The sequence below is a fragment of the Balaenoptera physalus genome (genome assembly GCF_965194825.1).
Source record: "Balaenoptera physalus genome assembly, chromosome: 1".
NCBI classification, from domain to species: domain Eukaryota; kingdom Metazoa; phylum Chordata; class Mammalia; order Artiodactyla; family Balaenopteridae; genus Balaenoptera; species Balaenoptera physalus.
Genome location: NC_138882.1, coordinates 41,855,256 through 41,876,778, shown reverse-complemented (window position 1 = coordinate 41,876,778; position 21,523 = coordinate 41,855,256). Strand labels below are relative to the sequence as shown.

General features: G+C 38.5%; 1 protein-coding gene across 4 annotated transcripts in view; it reads left to right on the top strand.

Annotated features, from left to right (window-relative positions):
- NSL1 (NSL1 component of MIS12 kinetochore complex) overlaps window positions 1–21,523 on the top strand; it is a gene marked incomplete at its 5' end in the record, with an annotated part of 81,941 nt that overhangs the window by 36,474 nt on the left and 23,944 nt on the right. The window contains 2 exons of one of the 4 annotated variants that reach the window (XM_082472005.1): window positions 12,503–12,570; window positions 14,470–15,990. The exons of 1 other annotated variant lie outside the window; for it this stretch is intronic. In XM_082472005.1, the coding sequence (XP_082328131.1) occupies window positions 12,503–12,570; window positions 14,470–14,748 (347 nt within the window). In that variant the 3' untranslated portion in view covers window positions 14,749–15,990. 2 more of the 4 variants (XM_082472006.1, XM_082472008.1) reach the window with 2 other exon arrangements.

Sequence of the window (21,523 nt, the reverse complement as noted above, 5' to 3'; positions counted from 1 at the left end):
TCAGGAAAATATCCTATTACATTTTTTTACATTTTAGAAGTTGGACCCATTGTTTTATTTTATTTTATTTTTTAAACATCTTTATTGGAGTATAATTGCTTTACAATGGTGTGTTAGTTTCTGCTTTATAACAAAGTGAATCAGTTGTACATATACGTATATCTCCATATCTCTTCCCGCTTGCGTCTCCTTCCCTCCCACCCTCCCTATCCCACCTCTCTCGGTGGTCACAAAGCACCGAGCTGATCTCCCTGTGCTATGCGGCTGCTTCCCACTAGCTATCTATGTTACATTTGGTAGTGTATATATGTCCATGCCACTCTCTCACTTTGTCGCAGCTTACCCTTCCCCCTCCCCGTATCCTCAAGTCCATTCTCTAGTAGGTCTATGTCTTTATTCCCGTCTTGCCCCTAAGTTCTAAATGACCTTTTTTTTTTTTTTTTTTTTTTTTAGATTCCATATATATGTGTTAGCATACGGTATTTGTTTTTCTCTTTCTGACTTACTTCACTCTGTATGACAGACTCTAGGTCCATCCACCTCACTACAAATAACTCCATTTCATTTCTTTTTATGGCTGAGTAATATTCCATTGTATATATGTGCCACATCTTCTTTATCCTTTCATCTGTTGATGGACACTTAGGTTGCTTCCATGTCCTGGCTATTGTAAATAGAGGTGCAATGAACATTGTGGTACATGACTCTTTTTGAATTATGGTTTTCTCAGGGTATATGCCCAGTAGTGGGATTGCTGGGTCGTATGGTAGTTCTATTTTTAGTTTTTTAAGGAACCTCCATACTGTTCTCCATAGTGATTGTATCAACTTACATTCCCACCAACAGTACAAGAGGGTTCCCTTTTCTTCACACCCTCTCCAGCATTTATTGTTTGTAGATTTTTTGATGATGGCCATTCTGACCGGTGTGAGATGATATCTCATTGTAGTTTTGATTTGCATTTCTCTAATGATTAATGATGTTGAGCATTCTTTCATGTGTTTGTTGGCAATCTGTATATCTTCTTTGGAGAAATATCTGTTTAGGTCTTCTGGCCATTTTTGGATTGGGTTGTTTGTTTTTTTGATATTGAGCTGCATGAGCTGCTTGTAAATTTTGGAGATTAATCCTTTGTCAGTTGCTTCATTTGCAAGTATTTTCTCTCATTCTGAGGGTTGTCTTTTTGTCTTATTTATGGTTTCCTTTGCTATGTAAAAGCTTTTGAGTTTCATTAGGTCCCATTTGTTTATTTTTGTTTTTATTTCCATTTCTCTAGGAGGTGGGTCAGAAGGGATCTTGCTGTGATTTATGTCAAAGAGTGTTCTGCCTATGTTTTCCTCTAAGAGTTTGATACTGTCTGGCCTTACATTTAGGTCTTTAATCCATTTTGAGTTTATTTTTATGTATGGTGTTAGGGAGTGTTCTAATTTCATTCTTTTATATGTAGCCGCCCAGTTTTCCCAGCACCACTTATTGAAGAGACTGTCTTTTCTGCAGTGTATATTCTTGCCTCCTTTATCAAAGATAAGGTGACCATATGTGTGTGGGTTTATCTCTGGGCTTTCTATCCTGTTCCATGGATCTGTATTTCTGTTTTTGTGCCAGTACCATACTGTCTTGATTACTGTAGCTTTGTAGTATAGTTTGAAGTCAGGTAGCTTGATTCCTCCAGCTCTGTTTTTTTCCCTCAAGATTGCTTTGGCTATTCAGGGTCTTTTGTGTTTCCATACAAATTGTGAAATTTTTTGTTCTAGTTCTGTGAAAAATGCCAGTGGTAGTTTGATATGGATTGCATTGAATCTGTAGATTGCTTTGGGTAGTAGAGTCATTTTCACAATGTTGATTCTTCCAATCCAAGAACATGGTATATCTCTCCATCTATTTGTATCATCTTTAATTTCTTTCATCAGTGTCTTAGAATTTTCTGCATACAGGTCTTTTGTCTCCTTAGGTAGGTTTATTCCTAGATATTTTATTCTTGTTGTTGCAATGGTAAATGGGAGTGTTTTCTTAATTTCACTTTCAGATTTTTCATCATTAGTGTATAGGAATGCAAGAGACTTCTGTGCATTAATTTTGTATCCTGCTACTTTACCAAATTCATTGATTAACTCTAGTAGTTTTCTGGTAGCATCTTTAGGATTCTCCATGTATAGTATCATGTCATCTGCAAACAGTGACAGCTTTATTTCTTCTTTTCCGATTTGCATTCCTTTTATTTCTTTTGTTCCTGATCTTATTGGAAATGGTTTCAGTTTTCCACCATTGAGGACGATGTTGGCTGTGGGTTTGTCATATATGGCCTTTATTATGTTGAGGCAAGTTCCCTCTATGCCTACTTTCTGGAGGGTTTTTATCATAAATGGGTGTTGAATTTTGTCGAAAGCTTTCTCTGCATCTTTTGAGATGATCATATGGTTTTTCTCCTTCAATTTGTTAATATGGTGTATCACATTGATTGATTTGCATATGTTGAAGAATCCTTGCATTCCTGGGATAAACCCCACTTGATCATGGTGTATGATCCGTTTAATGTGCTGTTGGATTCTGTTTGCTAGTATTTTGTTGAGGATTTTTGCATCTATGTTCATCAGTGATATTGGCCTGTAGTTTTCCTTCTTTGTGACATCTTTGTCTGGTTTTGGTATCAGGGTGATGGTGGCCTCATAGAATGAGTTTGGGAGTGTTCCTCCCTCTGCTATATTTTGGAAGAGTTTGAGAAGGATAGGTGTTAGCTCTTCTCTAAATGTTTGATAGAGTTTGCCTGTGAAGCCGTCTGGTTCTGGGCTTTTGTTTGTTGGAAGATTTTTAATCACAGTTTCAATTTCAGTGCTTGTGATTGGTCTGTTCGTACTTTCTATTTCTTCCTGGTTCAGTCTCGGAAGGTTGTGCATTTCTAAGAGTTTGTCCATTTCTTCCAGGTTGTCCATTTTATTGGCGTATAGTTGCTAGTAGTAATCTCTCATGATCCTTTGTATTTCTACAGTGTCAGTTGTTACTTCTCCTTTTTCATTTCTAATTCTATTGATTTGAGTCTTCTTTTTTTTCTTGATGAGTCTGGCTAATGGTTTATCAGTTTTGTTTATGTTCTCAAAAAACCAGCTTTTAGGTTTTATTGATCTTTGCTATCATTTCCTTCATTTCTTTTTCATTTATTTCTGATCTGATCTTTATGATTTCTTTTCTTCTGCTAACTTTAGGGTTCTTTTGTTCTTCTTCCTCTAATTGCTTTAGGTCTAAGGTTGTTTATTTGAGTTGTTTCTTGTTTCTTGAGGTAGGATTGTATTGCTATAAACTTCCCTCTTAGAACTGCTTTTGCTGCATCCCATAGGTTTTGGGTCATCGTGTTTTCATTGTCATTTGTTTCTAGGTATTTTTTTGATTTCCTCTTTGATTTCTTCAGTGATCTCTTGGTTATTAAGTAGTGTATTGTTTAGCCTCCATGTGTTTGTATTTTTTACAGATTTTTTTCCTGTAATTGATATCTAGTCTCATAGCATTGTGGTTGGAAAAGATACTTGATACGATTTCAATTTTCTTAAATTTACCAAGGCTTGATTTGTGACCCAAGATATGATCTATCCTGGAGAATGTTCCATGAGCACTTGAGAAGAAAGTGTATTCTATTGTTTTTGGATGGAATGTCCTATAAATATCAATTAAGTCCATCTTGTTTAATGTCTCATTTAAAGCTTGTGTTTCCTTATTTATTTTCATTTTGGATGATCTGTCCATTGGTGAAAGTGGGGTGTTAAAGTCCCCTACTATGATTGTGTTACTGTCGATTTCCCCTTTTATGGCTGTTAGTATTTGCCATATTGAGGTGCTCCTGTGCTGGGTGCATAAATATTTACAATTGTTATATCTTCTTCTTGGATTGATCCCTTGATCATTATGTACTGTCCTTCCTTGTCTCTTGTAATAGTCTTTTTTTAAAGTCTGTTTTGTCTGATATGAAAATTGCTACTCCAGCTTTCTTTTGATTTCCATTTGCATGGAATATCTTTCTCCATCCCCTCACTTTCAGTCTGTATGTGTCCCTAGGTCTGAAGTGGGTCTCTTGTAGACAGCATATATATGGGTCTTGTTTTTGTATCCATTCAGCCAGTCTATGTATTTTGGTTGGAGCATTTAATCCATTTACATTTAAGGTAATTATCGATATGTATGTTCCTATTAGCATTTTCTTAATTGTTTTGGGTTTGTTATTGTAGGTCTTTTCCATCTCTTTTGTTTCCTGCCTAGAGAAGTTCCTTTAGCATTTGTTGTAAAGCTGGTTTGGTGGCGCTGAATTCTCTAAGCTTTTGCTTGTCTGTAAAGGTTTTAATTTCTCTGTCAAGTCTGAATGAGATCCTTGCTGGGTAGAGTAATCTTGGTTGTAGTTTTTCCCCCTTCATCACTTTAAATATGTCCTGCCACTCCCTTCTGGCTTGCAGAGTTTCTGCTGAAAGATCAGCTCTTAACCTTATGGGGATTCCCTTGTATGTTATTTGTTGTTTTTCCCTTGCTGCTTTTAATATTTTTTGTTTGTATTTAATTTTTGATAGTTTGATTAATATGTGTATTGGTGTGTTTCTCCTTGGATTTATCCTGTATGGGACTCTCTGTGCTTCCTGGACTTGATTAACTATTTCCTTTCCCATATTAGGGAAGTTTTCAACTATAATCTCTTCAAATATTTTCTCAGTCCCTTTCTTTTTCTCTTCTTCTTCTGGGACCCCTATAATTGGAATGTGGTGCATTTAATGTTGTCCCAGAGGTGTCTGAGACTGTCCTCAATTCTTTTCATTCTTTTTTCTTTATTCTGCTCTGCAGTAGTTATTTCCACTATTTTATCTTCCAGGTCACTTATCCGTTCTTCTACCTCAGTTATTCTGCTATTGACTCCTTCTAGAGAATTTTTAATTTCATTTATTGTGTTGTTCATCACTGTTTGTTTGCTCTTTAGTTCTTCTCGGTCCTTGTTAAACGTTTCTTGTATTTTCTCCATTCTATTTCCAAGGTTTGGGATCATCTTTACTATCATTATTCTGACTTCTTTTTCAGTTAGATTGCCTTTTTCCTCTTCATTTGTTAGGTCTCGTGTGTTTTTACCTTGCTCCTTCATCTGCTGTGTGTTTCTCTGTCTTCTCATTTTGCTTACCTTACTGTGTTTGGGGTCTCCTTTTCGCAGGCTGCAGGTTCATAGTTCCCGTTGTTTTTGGCGTCTACCCCCAGTGGCTAAGGTTGGTTCAGTGGGTTGTGTAGGCTTCCTGGTGGAGGGAACTAGTGCCTGAGTTCTGGTGGATGAGGCTGGATCTTGTCTTTCTGGTGGGCACGTCCACGTCTGGTGGTGTATTTTGGGGTGTCTGTGGCCTTATTATGATCTTAGGCAGCCTCTCTGCTAATGGGTGGGGTTGTGTTCCTGTCTTGCTAGTTGTTTGGCATAAGGTGTCCAGCACTGTAGCTTGCTGGTCGTTGAGTGGAGCTGGGTCTTGGCATTGAGATGGAGATCTCTGGGAGATTTTCACTGTTTGATATTACGTGGAGCTGGGAGGCCTCTTGTGGACCAATGTCCTGAACTTGGCTCTCCCACCTCAGAGGCACAGCCCTGATGCCTGGCTGGAGCACCAAGAGCCTGTCATCCACTTGGCTCAGAATAAAAGGGAGGAAAAAAAAAGAAAGAAAGAAAGAAGAAGATAAAATAAAATAAAGTTATTAAAATAAAAAATAAAATGTAATTATTTAAAAAAATATTTTTAAGTAATTAAGAAAAAGAAAGAAAGAAGAGAGCAACCACACCAATAAAGAAATCCACCAATGATAACAAGTGCTAAAAACTCTACTAAGAAAAACAAAAAACAAAAAACAACAACAAAAAAAATGGACATACAGAACCCTAGGACAGATTGTAAAAGCAAAGCTATACAGACAAAATCACACGCAGAAGCATACATATACACATTCACAAAAAGAGAAAATGGGGAAAAAATATATATATCTTGCTCCCAAAGTCCACCTCCTCAATTTGGGATGATTCGTTGTCTATTCAGGTATTCCACACATGCAGGGTACATCAAGTTGATTGTGGAGATTTAACCCACTGCTCCTGAGGCTGCTGGGAGAGATTTCCCTTTCTCTTCTTTGTTTGCACGGCTCCTGGGGTTCAGCTTTGGATTTGGACCCGCCTCTGCATGTAGGTCGCCTGCGCACATCTGTTCTTCGCCCAGACAGGACGGGGTTAAAGGAGCAGCTGATTCGGGGGCTCTGGCTCACTCAGGCCAGGGGGAGGGAGGGGTACAGATGTGGGTCGAGCCTACGGCGGCAGAGGCCGGCGTGACGTTGCACCAGCCTGAGGCGCGCCGTGTGTTCTCCCGGGGAAGTTGTCCCTGGATCACAGGACCCTGGCAGTGGTGGGCTGCACAGGCTCCCGGGAGGGGAGGTGTGGATAGTGACCTGTGCTTGCACACAGGCTTCTTGGTGGCTGCAGCAGCAGCCTTAGCGTCTCATGCCCATCTCTGGGGTCTGCACTGATAGCCGCAGCTTGCGCCCGTCTCTGGAGCTCCTTTAAGCAGTGCTCTTAATCCCCTCTCCTCGCGCACCAGGAAACAAAGAGGGAAGAAAAAGTCTCTTGCCTCTTCGGCAGGTCCACACTTTTCCCCGACTCCCTCCCGGCTAGCCATGGCGCACTAGTCCCTTCAGGCTGTGTTCATGCAGCCAACCCCAGTCCTCTCCCTGGGCTCTGACCTCCGAAGCCAGAGCCTCAGCTCCCAGCCCCCGCCCGCCCCGGCGGGTGAGCAGACAAGCCTCTCGGGCTGGTGAGTGCTGGTTGGCACCGATCCTCTGTGCGGGAATCTCTCCGCTGTGCCCTCCACACCCCTGTTGCTGTGCTCTCCTCCGTGGCTCTGAAGCGCCCCTGCTCCGCCACCTGCAGTCTCCGCCCGTGAAGGGGCTTCATAGTGTGTGGAAACCTTTCCTTCTTCACAGCTCCCTCCCAGAGGTGCAGGTCCCGTCCCTATTCTTTTGTCTCTGTTTTTCCTTTTTTCTTTTGCCCTATCCAGGTACGTGGGGAGTTTCTTGCCTTTTGGGAGGTCTGAGGTCTTCTGCCACCGTTCAGTAGGTGCCCTGTAGGAGTTGCTCCACATGTAGATGTATTTCTGATGTATTTGTGGGGAGGAAGGTGATCTCCACGTCTTACTCTTCCGCCATCTTGAAGCTCCTCTCCTAAATGTCGTGGCTGTAGGTAGGAGGCCTCAGTTCCTTGCCACATGGCTCTCTCCTTAGGGCTGCTTGAGTGTCCTCATGACGTGGCAGCTGGCTCACCCCAGGATGAGTGATCTGGCACAAGGTGGCCATCCCTGGTTTCGCATCAACATGATCTCAGGCGCAAACCTCCTTCTTTTTCCATTTTGTCTTTAAGTTACTTGTTGATACAACCAGCCCGCGGTCCCCAGGACTGTCGCTGCTTTGGCTGGTGGGGCCCCTCCAGAGCCGGCCGGACCCATTGTTTTAAATTTTGCTTGAAAAGGTAATTTGAGGTTGAAGGAAAAGATACTGAGTATATTATTTGCAAATGTAACTAGCACACATTTATCCTGCTTCCCAACTTTACAGATGCTCTGTACCCAAAAAAGTTTACTTACATTCCTTCCTGGTCAGTATTCTGCTGCTATCAGAGGTAACCACCATTCTGACTTACATCATCATATTTCTTCAAATATTCTTTCTATCTCTGTTAGTTTACATGTGCAGGAAAGGTAAGTTGAACTAAAAAGAAACAACTATTTGCAACCAGTTACATTTTATCAGTCTAATTATGAAATGTTTTAGATCCAGTTACAACTTTCATACTCCCTTTTTTCAAAAGATGATGAATTACTTAGAGCGTTGTGTGTAGAACAAAGCTAATGGGAAATATGTAATAGAAGATTTGAGAGTCCTTTTAATAGAACCAAATGTTACTGAATTAATAGAAGCACACGAAATGTAGGAATCTCATTTTTTTATTAATAAAAATGATTTTTAAATACTTCCTATTATTGCCACACTAAGTATTAAAAACTATTTTTGTACAGTGATAAGAAATTATGTGAATATTCAATTTTTAATTCGATTTTTAGATTGCTTGTCTTTACTCTTACTCTGAATCTATCCACAAAGGTCAACCACATATCTTCTCTGTAGTTTCTCATATTTCTGTTTTTGTCTTATCCATTCTCTATTGCCCGCCGCCTTTCAACAGTGTGATCTCTGAATTCTTTTTGAGTGGATGTATATACTGAATGTAATCTGAATTATGGTGAATTTTAAAGTAGGAGATATGTTTTCTGTTGGATTTAATGTTATACTTTCCCATGTTTTAATGTAGGGAATTATTTTGATATGACACTTTTAATAAGGCCATCTCATTTGTAGATATATTATACTTCCTAATTTTCACCATTTTAACCTCCTGTATTTTGTCTTGGTATGTTATCCACACTCTTAAGATTATTTCCTCCTCCTTGTCATATTCAAATAAATCTAGTCTGTTATTTCTCTGATCTTTTGTTTTCTATATAGAATAGTCTCTGATCTTTTGTTTTCTGTATAGAATGGCTTCTAAATATAAATTTTCTTAAATCCAGATGTACCCAGTATAAATAGGTACAGGCATCTGAGTACTTCATTACACTTTTTTGATATGGTTGGATCTGAACATATTAAATATGTTAAATAATACTCTACTATGATAAGTATATATGTCTATATTTCCATTTATGTGTGTAGAAATATCTATGAAATTTGTTTTAGAATAGCAAAGGGGACTTTACAAAATACGTTTTAAAGGGGAAGGTTAGATCCGATAAGGTTGAGAAACACTCTTCTAGACAAGTTAGTTCAGTGGAGTCTTCCAGGTATTTTACTGGAACTGTTCAGGACCCAGTGGGAGCCTGTCACAGGGGAATGGTCAGTTCAGGCAGGGAGTGGAATGTGTGGCAGTGATCATGGAAACTAGAGACTGCCTGGGGCAAGTTTGAGCTGATTTTGAAAAAGTATGACTTGTTTCTATATGTTTCCATGTGTCTCTCTCTTTTCAACTGAAAGTTCCTTGAGGGGCAGAGACCATTTTTCCTTACTCTGAGTACCTACTGCTGGTATTTGTCCATGGAAAGCACATAATAAATGTTAGAAGAATGGGCAGCTCCACGCAGGTGTGCAAGTTTGATGAGGAGAGAATGTGGGCCTGGCTGGAAGCCAGATTGCTACAAAAGTACTGAAGGTTGGATCATTTATTTGCCATACCCAGGGGAAATTTTAATAATTGCCTGAGTGCTCTTGGGGGAATCTCCCCAAATCGTAAAATAATTGAAATTAAATTAGCATATTATTTTAAGGCAAGGGTCCTGAGAATATAGGAGGCTGTGAACTTGGAGAGGAAAAAAATTACATTGTTATTTTTATTAACCTCAAACTGAAATTTAGCATTTCCTTCGATTTTGAATGCAGGTAATGGTGGTAGTATTAGCAGTACCTGTAATTTTTTCTTTTTTTTTTTTTTTTTTTGCTACTGGAAGCCACAGATATTTTCAGTTTCAGTTGTTGCAGACACCTCGCAATATTGTTTATACTCATTATTTTCTTATTATGGTAATTAGACCTGCCACTCGATCTTTTTGTTTAAATCATTAATAAAGAAGCGCCTATATTACCTATTACATTTTTTAAGTAATTATATTTTTAAATTATATTTTAAAACATTGTTCTGAAATTCTAGAGTAAGCAAAACTAACGTATAATGATAGAAATCAGATGAGTGGTTGCTTCTTGTATAGAAGATTGGGAAAGGGGCACAAGAAAACTTTCTGGAGTGATGGAAATGTCCCATGTCTTTGGTGTACATTTGTCAAAGGTGATTGAATGCTAAACTTAAGTTATTCATTTAACTGTATGTACATTATACCTCAATTTAAAAAATAAATACATTAAAAAATATTCTGAGAAGGGGTCCACAGGCTTCACCAAATTGCCAAAGAAATCTCTGGGAACAAAAAAAGGTCAAGAACCCTTTTTCTGACGCTATCATGTTGCCTTTGCCTTTGCCTTTCTCCTTTAAGTGCCTGTTCTCTCAGTTCCTTTTTTTTTTTTAATTAATTTTTATTGGAGTATAGTTGCTTTACAATGTTGTGTTTTTACTGTACAGCAAAGTGAATCAGCTATACATATACATGTATTCCCTCTTTTTTGGATTTCCTCCCCATTTAGGTCACACAGAGCATTGAGTAGAGTTCCCTGTGCTATACAGTAGGTTCTCATCAGTTATCTATTTTATACATAGTATCAACAGTGTATATATGTCAGTCCCAATCTCCCAGTTCATCCCACCCTGCCCCTTCCCCCTTGATATCCATGTTTGTTTTCTACATCTGTGTCTCTGTTTCTGCTTTGCAGATAAGATCATCTATACCATTTTTCTAGATTCCACATATATGCGTTAATAAAAGATATTTGTTTTTCTCTTTCCGACTTACTTCACTCTGTATGACAGCCTCTAGGTCCATCCACGTCTCTACAAATGGCCCAATTTCGTTCCTTTTTAAGGCTGAGTAACATTCCATTGTATATATGTACCACATCTTCTTTATCCATTCATCTTTCGATGGCCATTTAGGTTGCTTCCATGACCTGGCTATTATCAGTAGTGCTGCTATGAACATTGGGGTGCATGTGTCTTTCTGAATTATGTTTTTCTCTGGGTACATGCCTAGGAGTGGGATTGCTGGATCATATGGTAGTTCTATTTTTAGTTTTTTAAGGAACCTCCAGACTGTTCTCCATAGTGACTGTATCAATTTACATTCCTACCAACAGTGTAAGAGGGTTCCCTTTTCTCCACACCCTCTCCGGCATCTCTCAGTTGCCTTTGCTATTCATTTTCTTTTTTCTAAATGTGTTCTCACTTTTTTGAGCTAAGAAAAGTCAGAAAAGAAAAAGAGCAGCTATGAAAGAAATTCTTTGCTTGGCTTATTTGCCAATCTGTTGAAGTCAGTAAAACTGTGGCCTTCCTAACATAGTTATATACTTGCTTAGACTTTAAGAAATTTCTAGTGAGAACTACTCTTCTAAAAACTAATTTGTAGATGATTTCATAGTGGAATGATTTTTCTTATCTCCAGTTTCACTTGGAGTTTTAGTAGGATTTTTATACAGAGGTATCATTGAATATGCAGTTCTGTTATGAAGTAGGCATGAACATTTGTAACACAGATTGGAAGAAAAGAAAATGTATTAGGAATCAGAAAAGCATCGAGTGGGGCTTCCCTGGTGACGCAGTGGTTAAGAATCTGCCTGCCAATGCAGGGGACACGGGTTCGAGCCCTGGTCTGGGAAGATCCCACATGCCGTGGAGTGGCTAAGCCCGTGTGCCACAACTACTGAGCCTGCGTGCCACAACTGCCAAAGCCTGCATGCCTAGATCTCGTGCTCCACAACAAGAGAAGCAACCACAATGAGAAGCCCCCGCACCTCAATGAAGAGTAGCCCCCGCTCGCTGCAGCTAGAGAAGGCCCGCGTGTAGCAGCAAAGACCCAATGCAGCCATAAATAAATAAACAAACAAACAAACAAATAATTTTTAAAAAAAGAAAAGCATTGAGGAAGTAAGGAAAGAAAAATGAATATTACTGACAATCTATTCCACATTTTCTTTTTCAGAAATTCCATCTAGGTGTCCTTGATATAATGTGACTGTATATTCTAAGTTCAAATATGTTTTACTTTTATAAAATTCAGAGTACTACAGATACCAAATATTAGCCTATATTTATTTTAAAATGTGATAGTGCTTGAAGATGTTAAACATAGTGGTAGATAATATGCAGAACAAACATTAGGTTCTTTTTTAGGGACACACAGTGTTAAGACTACACTTAGTACAACTCTTGTCTATCATTTTATTTTATTTTTTAAAAATTATTTATTTATTTATTTATTTATTTATTTATTTATTTTTGGCTGCATTGGGTCTTCGTTGCTGCATGCAGGCTTTCTCTAGTTGCAGTGAGCAGGGGCTACTGTTTGTTGCAGTGCGCAGGCTTCTCATTGCGGTGGCTTCTCTTGTTGTGGAACACGGGCTCTAGGCGCATGGGCTTCAGTAGTTGTGGCTCGTGGGCTCTAGAGCGCAGGCTCAGTAGTTGTAGCGCACGGGCTCAGTTGCTCCGCGGCATGTGGGATCTTCCCAGACCAGGGCTCAAACCCATGCCAGGCAGATTCGTAACCACTGTGCCACCAGGGACGTCCCTGTCTATAATTTTATACTTACAAGCATAAGTTTTTCTCTGCTATTCTAATATTTTCACGGTCTTTTTATTTATCTAGATAAACTTAATAAGACACTTGTTTTAAATAGATTACAAAGTATTCTAAGAAAGATTGAGCTAAGGTGAATAGTCCTAACAGATTGTTGTCCAGATAGCATCTGCATGTCTTTTATGACTTGGTATTAGATAAAAAGCCTAAAATACTGTTTGACGGTTTCTTTGCAGCCCCTCGTATGGAAAACTTGAAATGCAGAGGAGAAACAATAGCTAAGGAGATCAGTGAAGCCATGAAGGTAAAAGCTACATACTAAATTATAAGTGAATAACATGTGTGGCTAGGTGTTTGCTTTTAGCATTCATAGGTGTTTTAGTCTGTTGTAACAGGAATTCTCAGTAGTCTTTTAAATAGATCTTTAATGAATTTATTAAGTGATAGTAACATTCAGAATAACTACCATTTATTAGGCACCTACTTTGTGCCAGTATTATACCTGGCTTCTTTAAAGGTTGGTTATATTTTTGAGTTCTGAGAGTTAGCAATCCATCAAACAATTCTGGATAATAATACCAGTTAACACTTAGTCAGCATTTAGTATGGATCAGGCACCATCTAATTGCTTTACATGTATTATATTTCCTCATTTAATCCTTACACTAACCCTCTGAGATAGGTACTGCTACTGTTTTACAGATAAGGAAACCAAGGCATAGAGGGGCTAAGTAGATTGCCCAAATAAATAATTGTGCCAGGATTTAAACCCTAGATGTTTAGCTCCAGAGCCTATACTCTTAACCACTATATTATACTGTGTTGACGCAAATAATCAATAAACAATATACAGTAAGAATAGAAGAAGAGTTTTATTAGAGCCAAACTGAGGACTATAGCCCAGGAAACAGCTTCTCAGTAGCTCTGCTGGGACTGCTCCGAAGAGGTAGGGGAGGAACCAGGATATATGAATTTTTTTGGCTGGAAAAAATGTGGTCAAGGTTACAGCTTGGTAAAAGATTACTGCTAACCACAAAGAACGGACATCTCAAGTAAATGAATTTAGGATTTTTTCTGTGTATGGGAAGATGCAAGAATCTGGGGTCATTGAAATTCATCCTTAAATATGCATCTTAACTATCTAGAAGCCTGTACATCCAAAGCACAAAATGCCTGAATTCCCCTGAGGGCTCACTGTCTTGGGTGGCTGCAGTGGGTTGCAGCTTAACCCTTTATGTAAGTGGATGATGAACAAATTCTTTTCTTTAATGATGAAAGCAGATGTACAATGTATGTTTGACAGGCCACAAGACAGGCTGTTTCAGTTAGCATAAAGTTCAGGCTAAATCATGTATAAGCCAGAGTGATTTCCCCATACCTCAATATGTGAAAATTTCTTCCATCAACTGCATATCCAACTTGGAGTTTTAATATTATTATGATAAAATTGTTTATATTATTGACATTTATTTTGCCCAAACAGAAAATATTTAGATTTCTAGTACATGAAAATTATTTTAAAACTCCTTCAGAATCTCCTCTGTTTTGATCATCTTCTGTAACATTCTTTTGTGGTTTGTACTTATGCCATGATTTTCTGGTACTCACACTTCTCTCATAACATGTTCTTAATCAGGAGTTGGCAAACTGTGGTGGAACAGGGTAAAATCCAGCCTGCCACCTGTTTTTGTAAATAAAACTATTTTGGAACACAGCCATGTACATTCATTTACTTATTGTCTATGGCTTCTTTACATTACAACAGGAAAGTTGAATACTTGAGACAGAGATGTAAAGGCCCTCAGAGCCTAAAATGTTTACTGTATGGCCCTTTACAGGAAAAACGTGCTGATCCCTGCTCTTGATAATTAAGATTTCTAAAATACTTACTATCCTAAAATATGGAATTTCAGACATTAAATTTTAAACTCTGAAATTCTGTTACCTCTTATTTTGCCAGTTTTATTTTACTACCAGGCATTATAGGAACAGAACATATCTTTTTAGTTTTAGCTTTTTGTTAAAATTCCTCAGCTAAAACTGGTATTTTAAGGTAAAGTTGAATATCTATGACCTAAAAAATTAGGTTTTAGAAAAAGCCTTGACCTGAAAAGTTAAAATATTCAAGTGTTGTGTCTATCTCTGTGTGTTTGCGTTTCAACCTGAGATTAATGTTAAGTATTACTGTTGTTTGTTTTTTAAGTCCTTGCCTGCATTAATTGAACAAGGAGATGGATTTTCCCAAGTTTTAAAGATGCAGCCTGTTATCCAGCTCCAGAGAGTCCACCAAGAAGTGTTTTCCGGTTGTTGTAGGAAACCAGATGTTAAACCTGAGAGCTTTATAGCACAAATAGAAACCACACCAGCAGAGACTTCTGCTAGGAAAGACACTGACTTGGTACTGAGAAGAAAGCGAACTGAAGACTGCCCCCAGAGAAAATGGTATCCACTGCGGCCAAAGAGAATCAGTCTTGACACATAAACTCTTTTTGTTTATCTTGGCAGTTGAGATTAGGCACTATCAACATTTAGATTCCAGCTTAATGCCCAGACCGGACTTCATTTAAAACAACAGATAAGTAGTGATTCTTTTACACAAATATAGTAGCTCTGTGCTGGGGTATGATGTAATATTGTATTTCTTTCCTCACCTTTGCATTGATAGTCAGTGAAAAGCATATTGTTTGAATATTGGCACAAAGCCTGTCAATGGTCATTAAGAGTGCAAACTTTTACTGTCCTTGAATACCATCAACACTTGGCTGCCTTACAGCTTTTATGGAATTTCAGAAGTAACATATTCCATTGGGTTTCCTGGATATACATCTTTCTTTTAAAAAAAGAGCTGTGTGACAGTTGTCGTTATTTAAGGGCTGAAAGTCATCATCAGTTCTGCACAGGAGCAGATGCAGTCCTCCCCCATCCCTGCAAAGCAGTTTGATTTATCAGATTAGCGTGCAGGTGACAAGACTGGCTCTGACTTTGTTACTCTAAGTTCCGCTAATTTGGATTTGTGGGATTAATTTTAGGATTTTTTGGTTTTGTTTTGTAAGATAAAGAAGATGATTATTTGTGTACAAATTTCTCTTAGAAATAAAAATTGGCATGTAGCCAATGTTTCTTACCCACACTTTTGTTTTCCATAGATCTCTTAACTTTTAAACATAATTTGACTTGCAACTAATAGTTTCGTTTCAGGATTTCTCATTATTTCTTTGTAAATGACTCCAGGTCAAAAATATATATCAGATTAATACATTAAACAAATTGTCATTGTGGAACAAATATAGATGCAATCATACTGAACTATTTTACATTTAAGAATGTTTATATATCAAGTATATAATCATGGGTAGAAGTCTGAGAAAGCTATATTGCCTATACTTCTAACATTAACTGCAATTTCTTATCTCTTATTGTGTCTCTTACATTGATACAATGTAGGCAGGGTCATCTAATTTGCCAGCTGTTTCCCTGTTAATGACTGAATACCTTCATTCCTTTGCAGAGGAATTTACTAATCACGAGGCTGGAAAATCCGTACTTCTCTTGTTCATTATGTCTTAATAATCATAAAAGTCTAAATGTGACAGAAAATCTGTCTCAGTGAAGAAAACTTACAAAGCTACTTTATTGCATTCTGTATTTGAATGTTACAACTTGAGATCTGTATATTTGTACACAGCAGTGTGTTTTTTATTAAAATAATGTACAAAGACTTCAACATTATACTGTGTATTTTTTAAAAATTAACTTATTTATTTATTTTTGGCTGCATTGGGTCTTCGTTGCTGCGTGCAGGCTTTCTCTAGTTGCGGCGAGTGAGGGCTACTCTTCGTTGCGGTGCACGGGCTTCTCATTGCGGTGGCTTCTCTTGTGGAGCACGGGCTCTAGGTGTGTGGGCTTCAGTAGTTGTGGCTCACGGGCTTCAGTAGTTGTGGCTCGCAGGCTGTAGAGCGCAGGCTCAGTAGTTGTGGCGCACAGGCTTAGTTGCTCCGTGGTATGTGGGATCTTCCCCGACCAGGGCTCGAACCCGTGTCCCCTGCATTGGCAGGCGGATTCTTAACCACTGAGCCACCAGGGAAGCCCCTGTGTGTTTTTAAGAGTTGTCTCAGGCCTTCTTGAGCTCAGGTTTAGTTAGATGGTAGATCAGCACCTTGCATTTCAGAACATACTAAATTTCACTTTAAAACTGTTTTGAGTCTATAGAATATTGCTATACAAATGCAGTGCTAACTTTTTCATAGTACAGAATTCTGTATGAGTAATTTCACTTCAAAAGCATGCAGACAAAAGAATTATTGTTAATTCTCCTAGATTAGATAATTGCATTGTGTTTACATAAGAAAATGTCTCCCTTTTTTAAGAGATTCATATTGGGATACATAGAGTTTAATGACTTGATGTCTTAGATTTGTTCTGAAATATGTCAGCAAAAGAAAAAAAAGGAAAAGGAATAGATTAAGCAAGTGTGGCAAAAATCTTGATAATGTTGGATCTGTGTGAGGCTCTAATCTTTCTACTCCTGGGTCTGGAAATTTTTGTAATTAAAAAAAAGTTTTGTTTTTAAAGTGCTCAGACAGGCAGCTGAAACTTTTTTTGGTGGGGGGGAGGTGGGAATCGAACCCACACCCCCTGCGTTAGAAGCACAGTCTTAACCACTGGACTGCCAGGGAAGTCCCTGAAACTTGAAATCTTTCAGAGAGCCCCAACTTTCACTCCACAGTTATAGCAGAGTTACAAATGAAATACCATTAGGAAAGAAAATATATTAGCATTATTAACTAAGATAAACATGGCTGATATCAGTAATAATATTGATAATATACATTTTTAAGAAGAGAAATTGAGTTTCTGCATAGACCAAGAACTAAGCTAGCTAAGGTGATAAAAGGTCAGAAAGTTTATAGTTGCAGGGAATGTTGAAGGAAAGAATAGAAAATCAAATATTGACCTACCTATGGTAAAAAGAAGGCTGGATTGGATGGAGTCTTAAAATTTCCTTTCAACAAAACCCAGAGCCAAACAAACAAAAAAACACAACATGGAAAGGTTAAATCCAGTTCCACTGGAGAGAGAACACTGTTAAAGCCGCTGGTTTCTGAAAACATTGAAGGAATATCTGTGTTTTCCAAACTTCAGCCATTAGAAACTGTATTAGTCGGTTTGAGTTGCTATAACAAAATACCACAGACTGGGTGGCCTAAACAACAGAAATTTGATGTCTCACAGTTCTGGAGGCTTGAAGTCCATGATCAAGGCAAATTCGGTTTCTGGTGAGGTTTCTCTTCCTTCATGCATGCATTGGGGGTTGGGGGATGTTGGTGTCTTTTCTTATAAGGACATTAATCTTATTAGATCAGGGTTGTACCCATATAACCTCATTTTACCTTAATTACTTCCTTAGAGGCCCCATTTCCAAATACAGCCACACTGGGGGCAGGGTCGGGGCAGGGTTAGGGCTTCAACCTATGGATTTTGAGGAGAAGCAAACGTTTAGTCCATAACACTAGATAAGAGAAATCTTTTCCTAGACCTCTTTCTCTGGGTCTTTATGGCTTGGGCTGCATAGAGAACAAAGCCAATGAAATCAGACTTTTAATTTGCTTCAAAATGTAGCTATCTCTAAGAATGAGCTTGTTTGACTTCTATTGAAAGCCTTGGTTTTTCCCTACACACCTCCATTCATTTGTTAATCCATTCAGCAGATTCCTGTTAGTCACTACTCAGTTCAAAAGTCAGAGAGATTCAGAGCATAGTCTCTCAGCCAGATCATCTGCATTCAGATTTCTGCTCTCCTGTTATTAAATAGAATTGGACAAGTTGCTTAACCTCTCTGCGCTGCAGTGTTCTCATATGTAACATGGGTGTGATGATAAAACCCACCTTGTAGTGTTATTATGGGAAGTAAATGAGTTCATAATATGAAGTCCTTAGACTAGTACTTGGCGCATAGTATACATAGTAAGCATTCCATAAGCATTATTATTACTTGGTTTGACAAAGGAAGTGAAAACACCCATAGGATAAAACTTGTCTTCAAGAATCTCATATTCTAGTGAGAACAAGCATGTGAACAATGATCATGCAATGCAGCAAATGCTATATAAATGTGTGTGGAGGGAACTTTGGTGAGAAGTCATGGAAGTCTTTATGGAGGAGGTGACATTTGAACAGTCTTGAATATTTTAGGCAAATAATCAGGGAGGAAGATTCCTGGCAGCCTGAGAGAATTTTTTTTTTAATTTAATTAATTAACTTATTTATTTATGGCTGTGTTGGGTCTTCGTTTCTGTGCGAGGGCTTTCTCTAGTTGCGGCAAGTGGGGGCCACTCTTCGTCGCAGTGCGCAGGCCTCTCACTATCGCGGCCTCTCTTGTTGCGGAGCACAGGCTCCAGACGCACAGGCTCAGTAATTGTGGCTCACGGGCCTAGTTGCTCTGCAGCATGTGGGATCTTCCCAGACCAGGGCTCGAACCCGTGTCCCCTGCACTGGCAGGCAGACTCTCAACCACTGCGCCACCAGGGAAGCCCCAGCCTGAGAGAATTTAACAAAGCAGGTGGTTGTGAGGGAGCGTTGTGTACTGGAGGACCATCAGGTAAGTCTCTCTATGTGGGTCTTGTTTAAAGAGGCTTGCTACAGGTGAACCTGAAGAGAGAAGCAGGATCAACTCTTAAGAATTTTGTACTTCTTAGAATTGGTGATGAGGAGCCATTAATTTCAGCAAATGAGGGGAAAGGAAGTGGAAATCCATTGAATCCATTTTCCTCCTTTCGTAGCATTTACCCCAAAATAGCAAAAGAAAGAGAAACACATGCATCTTTTGATGAAACCAGGAGATATGTTGCCCCAAACCTTAGCATATGAAGAAGGAAAGTGTATGGAGGAAAGAGAAATGAATTAGCAGATCAGAGGAAGATCAATCCTAAGTGTCTGCAGAGAGATGCACTGATAAGAGAAATCCAGTTTTCCCCCCAGAATCTCTGAACAGTTGAAGAATGGAGGACACTACAACACCACAAAAGGCTGAGATGAGATGGAGGAGCCTGAAAGGAGATTGTGTCCTTATCCCCGCCACTCACTGTCAGTAATTAATCTTCGCCAAAGGAATTTGTTTTCTGAAAAACTGAAGTAAAGATGCCCTGGAGAGAAGGGTGAAACTCAGTACAAAAAAATGGGCAAAATGAAATTCTGCACTGGAATGATAAGACTTGAAGTTCCAGAATATTGACAGCCGGGCTCACACATCTTAGATGGTCCTTCTTTAGAGAAACTGAACAACCCCCAGAGAAAAGAGTTATAGACAGTGATATTTGGAGGTCCCAAACCACATTTCCAGCTGGCCAATCCAGTAGCTCTACTTTAGTCTCTAAGCCTCACTTACATAGAGCTTCCAGAAACATTTTTGTATGTATTTTACTCTCAAAAATGAATAGACAGGGACTTCCCTGGTGGTCCAGTGGCTAAGACTCCACGCTCGCAATGCAGGGGGCTTGGGTTTGATCCCTGATCAGGGAGCTAGATATCACATGCCACAACTAAGAGTTCGCATGCCACAACTAAAAGATCCCGCGTGCCGCAACAAAGATCCTGTGTGCCGCAACTAAGACCCGGTGCAGCCAAATAAATAAATAAATGTTTTTTTAAAAATTAAAAAAAATGAACACATAATGAAAAGCAGGAAGCAACCCAAATAAACATCAATGGTTGAATGAAAAAATAAGTTACAGCATATACACATAATGAAATACTACACAGGAATTTTTTTAAAAGATGAAATTACTGATACACGTAATATGGATGAATCCCAAAGACGTTATATGGAATGAAAGAAGCCTGGCTTGAAAGAGTACGTACTGTGTATGCAATCACAGAATAGGCAAAACAAATCTATGGTGGTAACCTGTGGGGAAAGAGGAATTATTAACTGGGAATGGGCACAGGGAACCTTTCTGGGTGACAGAAATGTTCTATATCTTGATCTTAGTGGTGCTCATATTGCTGTATACATGTGTAAAATTTCATTGACCTATACTTTAATTTCTGCATTTTATTTTATGTAAGTTTTATTTTAAAAAATAATAAACACTCAAATGGAAATTCGCCAGACATTTGAAGGAGGCCTCCAAATGCAGAGACCAAAAGACTGTGAGTCCCACAAAGGCAGGAATCTTTGTATCTAAATACAGAGTACCTAAAATAGTGCCTGCAGGGCCCATGATAGTTTCTTAATGCATATTGGTTAACTGAAAACAACACAAAAACCAAAGGGAAATTAGGACCTCAGAAACAAACAAACAACAGATAAATACAAAACAGAGTTCAGAATAATTACTGCTCTCCCAGAGATAAGAGGAGATAACTGCATCCATTCAAAAAATGCTATTAAAGAATTTAGTAAACAAGAAAGAGTTCTCAAAAATTAAAAGTTGAAGTGTAAAAGTTGAAATAAATTCAGTAGGAGAGCTGAAAGATAACATGAGAATTTCCCCAAAGTAAAACAAAAAGATTAGAAGATGGCAAATTAGAAAGCAAAGATAAGAATAAAGAGAATAAATTTAGAGGGCCAATGTCGAATTGATAACCTTCCCAGAAAGAACGGGCAGAAAAAAACAGAGGAGTCAAAATTATCAAAGAGGTAACGCAGTTACCATATGACCCAGCAATTCAATCCTGAGGTCTAAACCTAAGAGAACTGAAGGCATGTCTGTGCAGTAACTTGTACATGAACATTTGTAGCAGCAACCCAAATGTCTTATCAAGGGACAAATGGATAAATAAAATGTGGTATATCCAATTGATGGAATATTATTTGGCAATAAGAAGTACAGTACATGTTACAATGTGGATGAAACTTGAAAACATGCTAAGTGGTAAGTCACAAAAGACTGTCTTTTGTATGACACCATTTATATGAAATGTCCAGAATAGGCAAATCTATAGAAACAGAAAATAGATTAGTGGTTGCCTAGGACCAGAGGAAGGGAGAGGGTGGGAGGAACGGGCAGTGACCACTAATGTGTATGAGGTTTCTCTCAGGGGTGATGAAAATGTTTTATAGCAGTGATGGTTGCTTGGTGAATATACTAAAACCCATTGAACTGTATAGTTTAAGTGGGTGAATTGTGTGTTACGTGAAGTATATCTCAAAAAGAGAGTAAAGAAATAGGAATAATACAAGAAACATTCCCAGATACCAAGACTCTGGAGGATGAAAGCTGAGTATTCAACACAAGGAATGAAAAAAGACAAGAAAC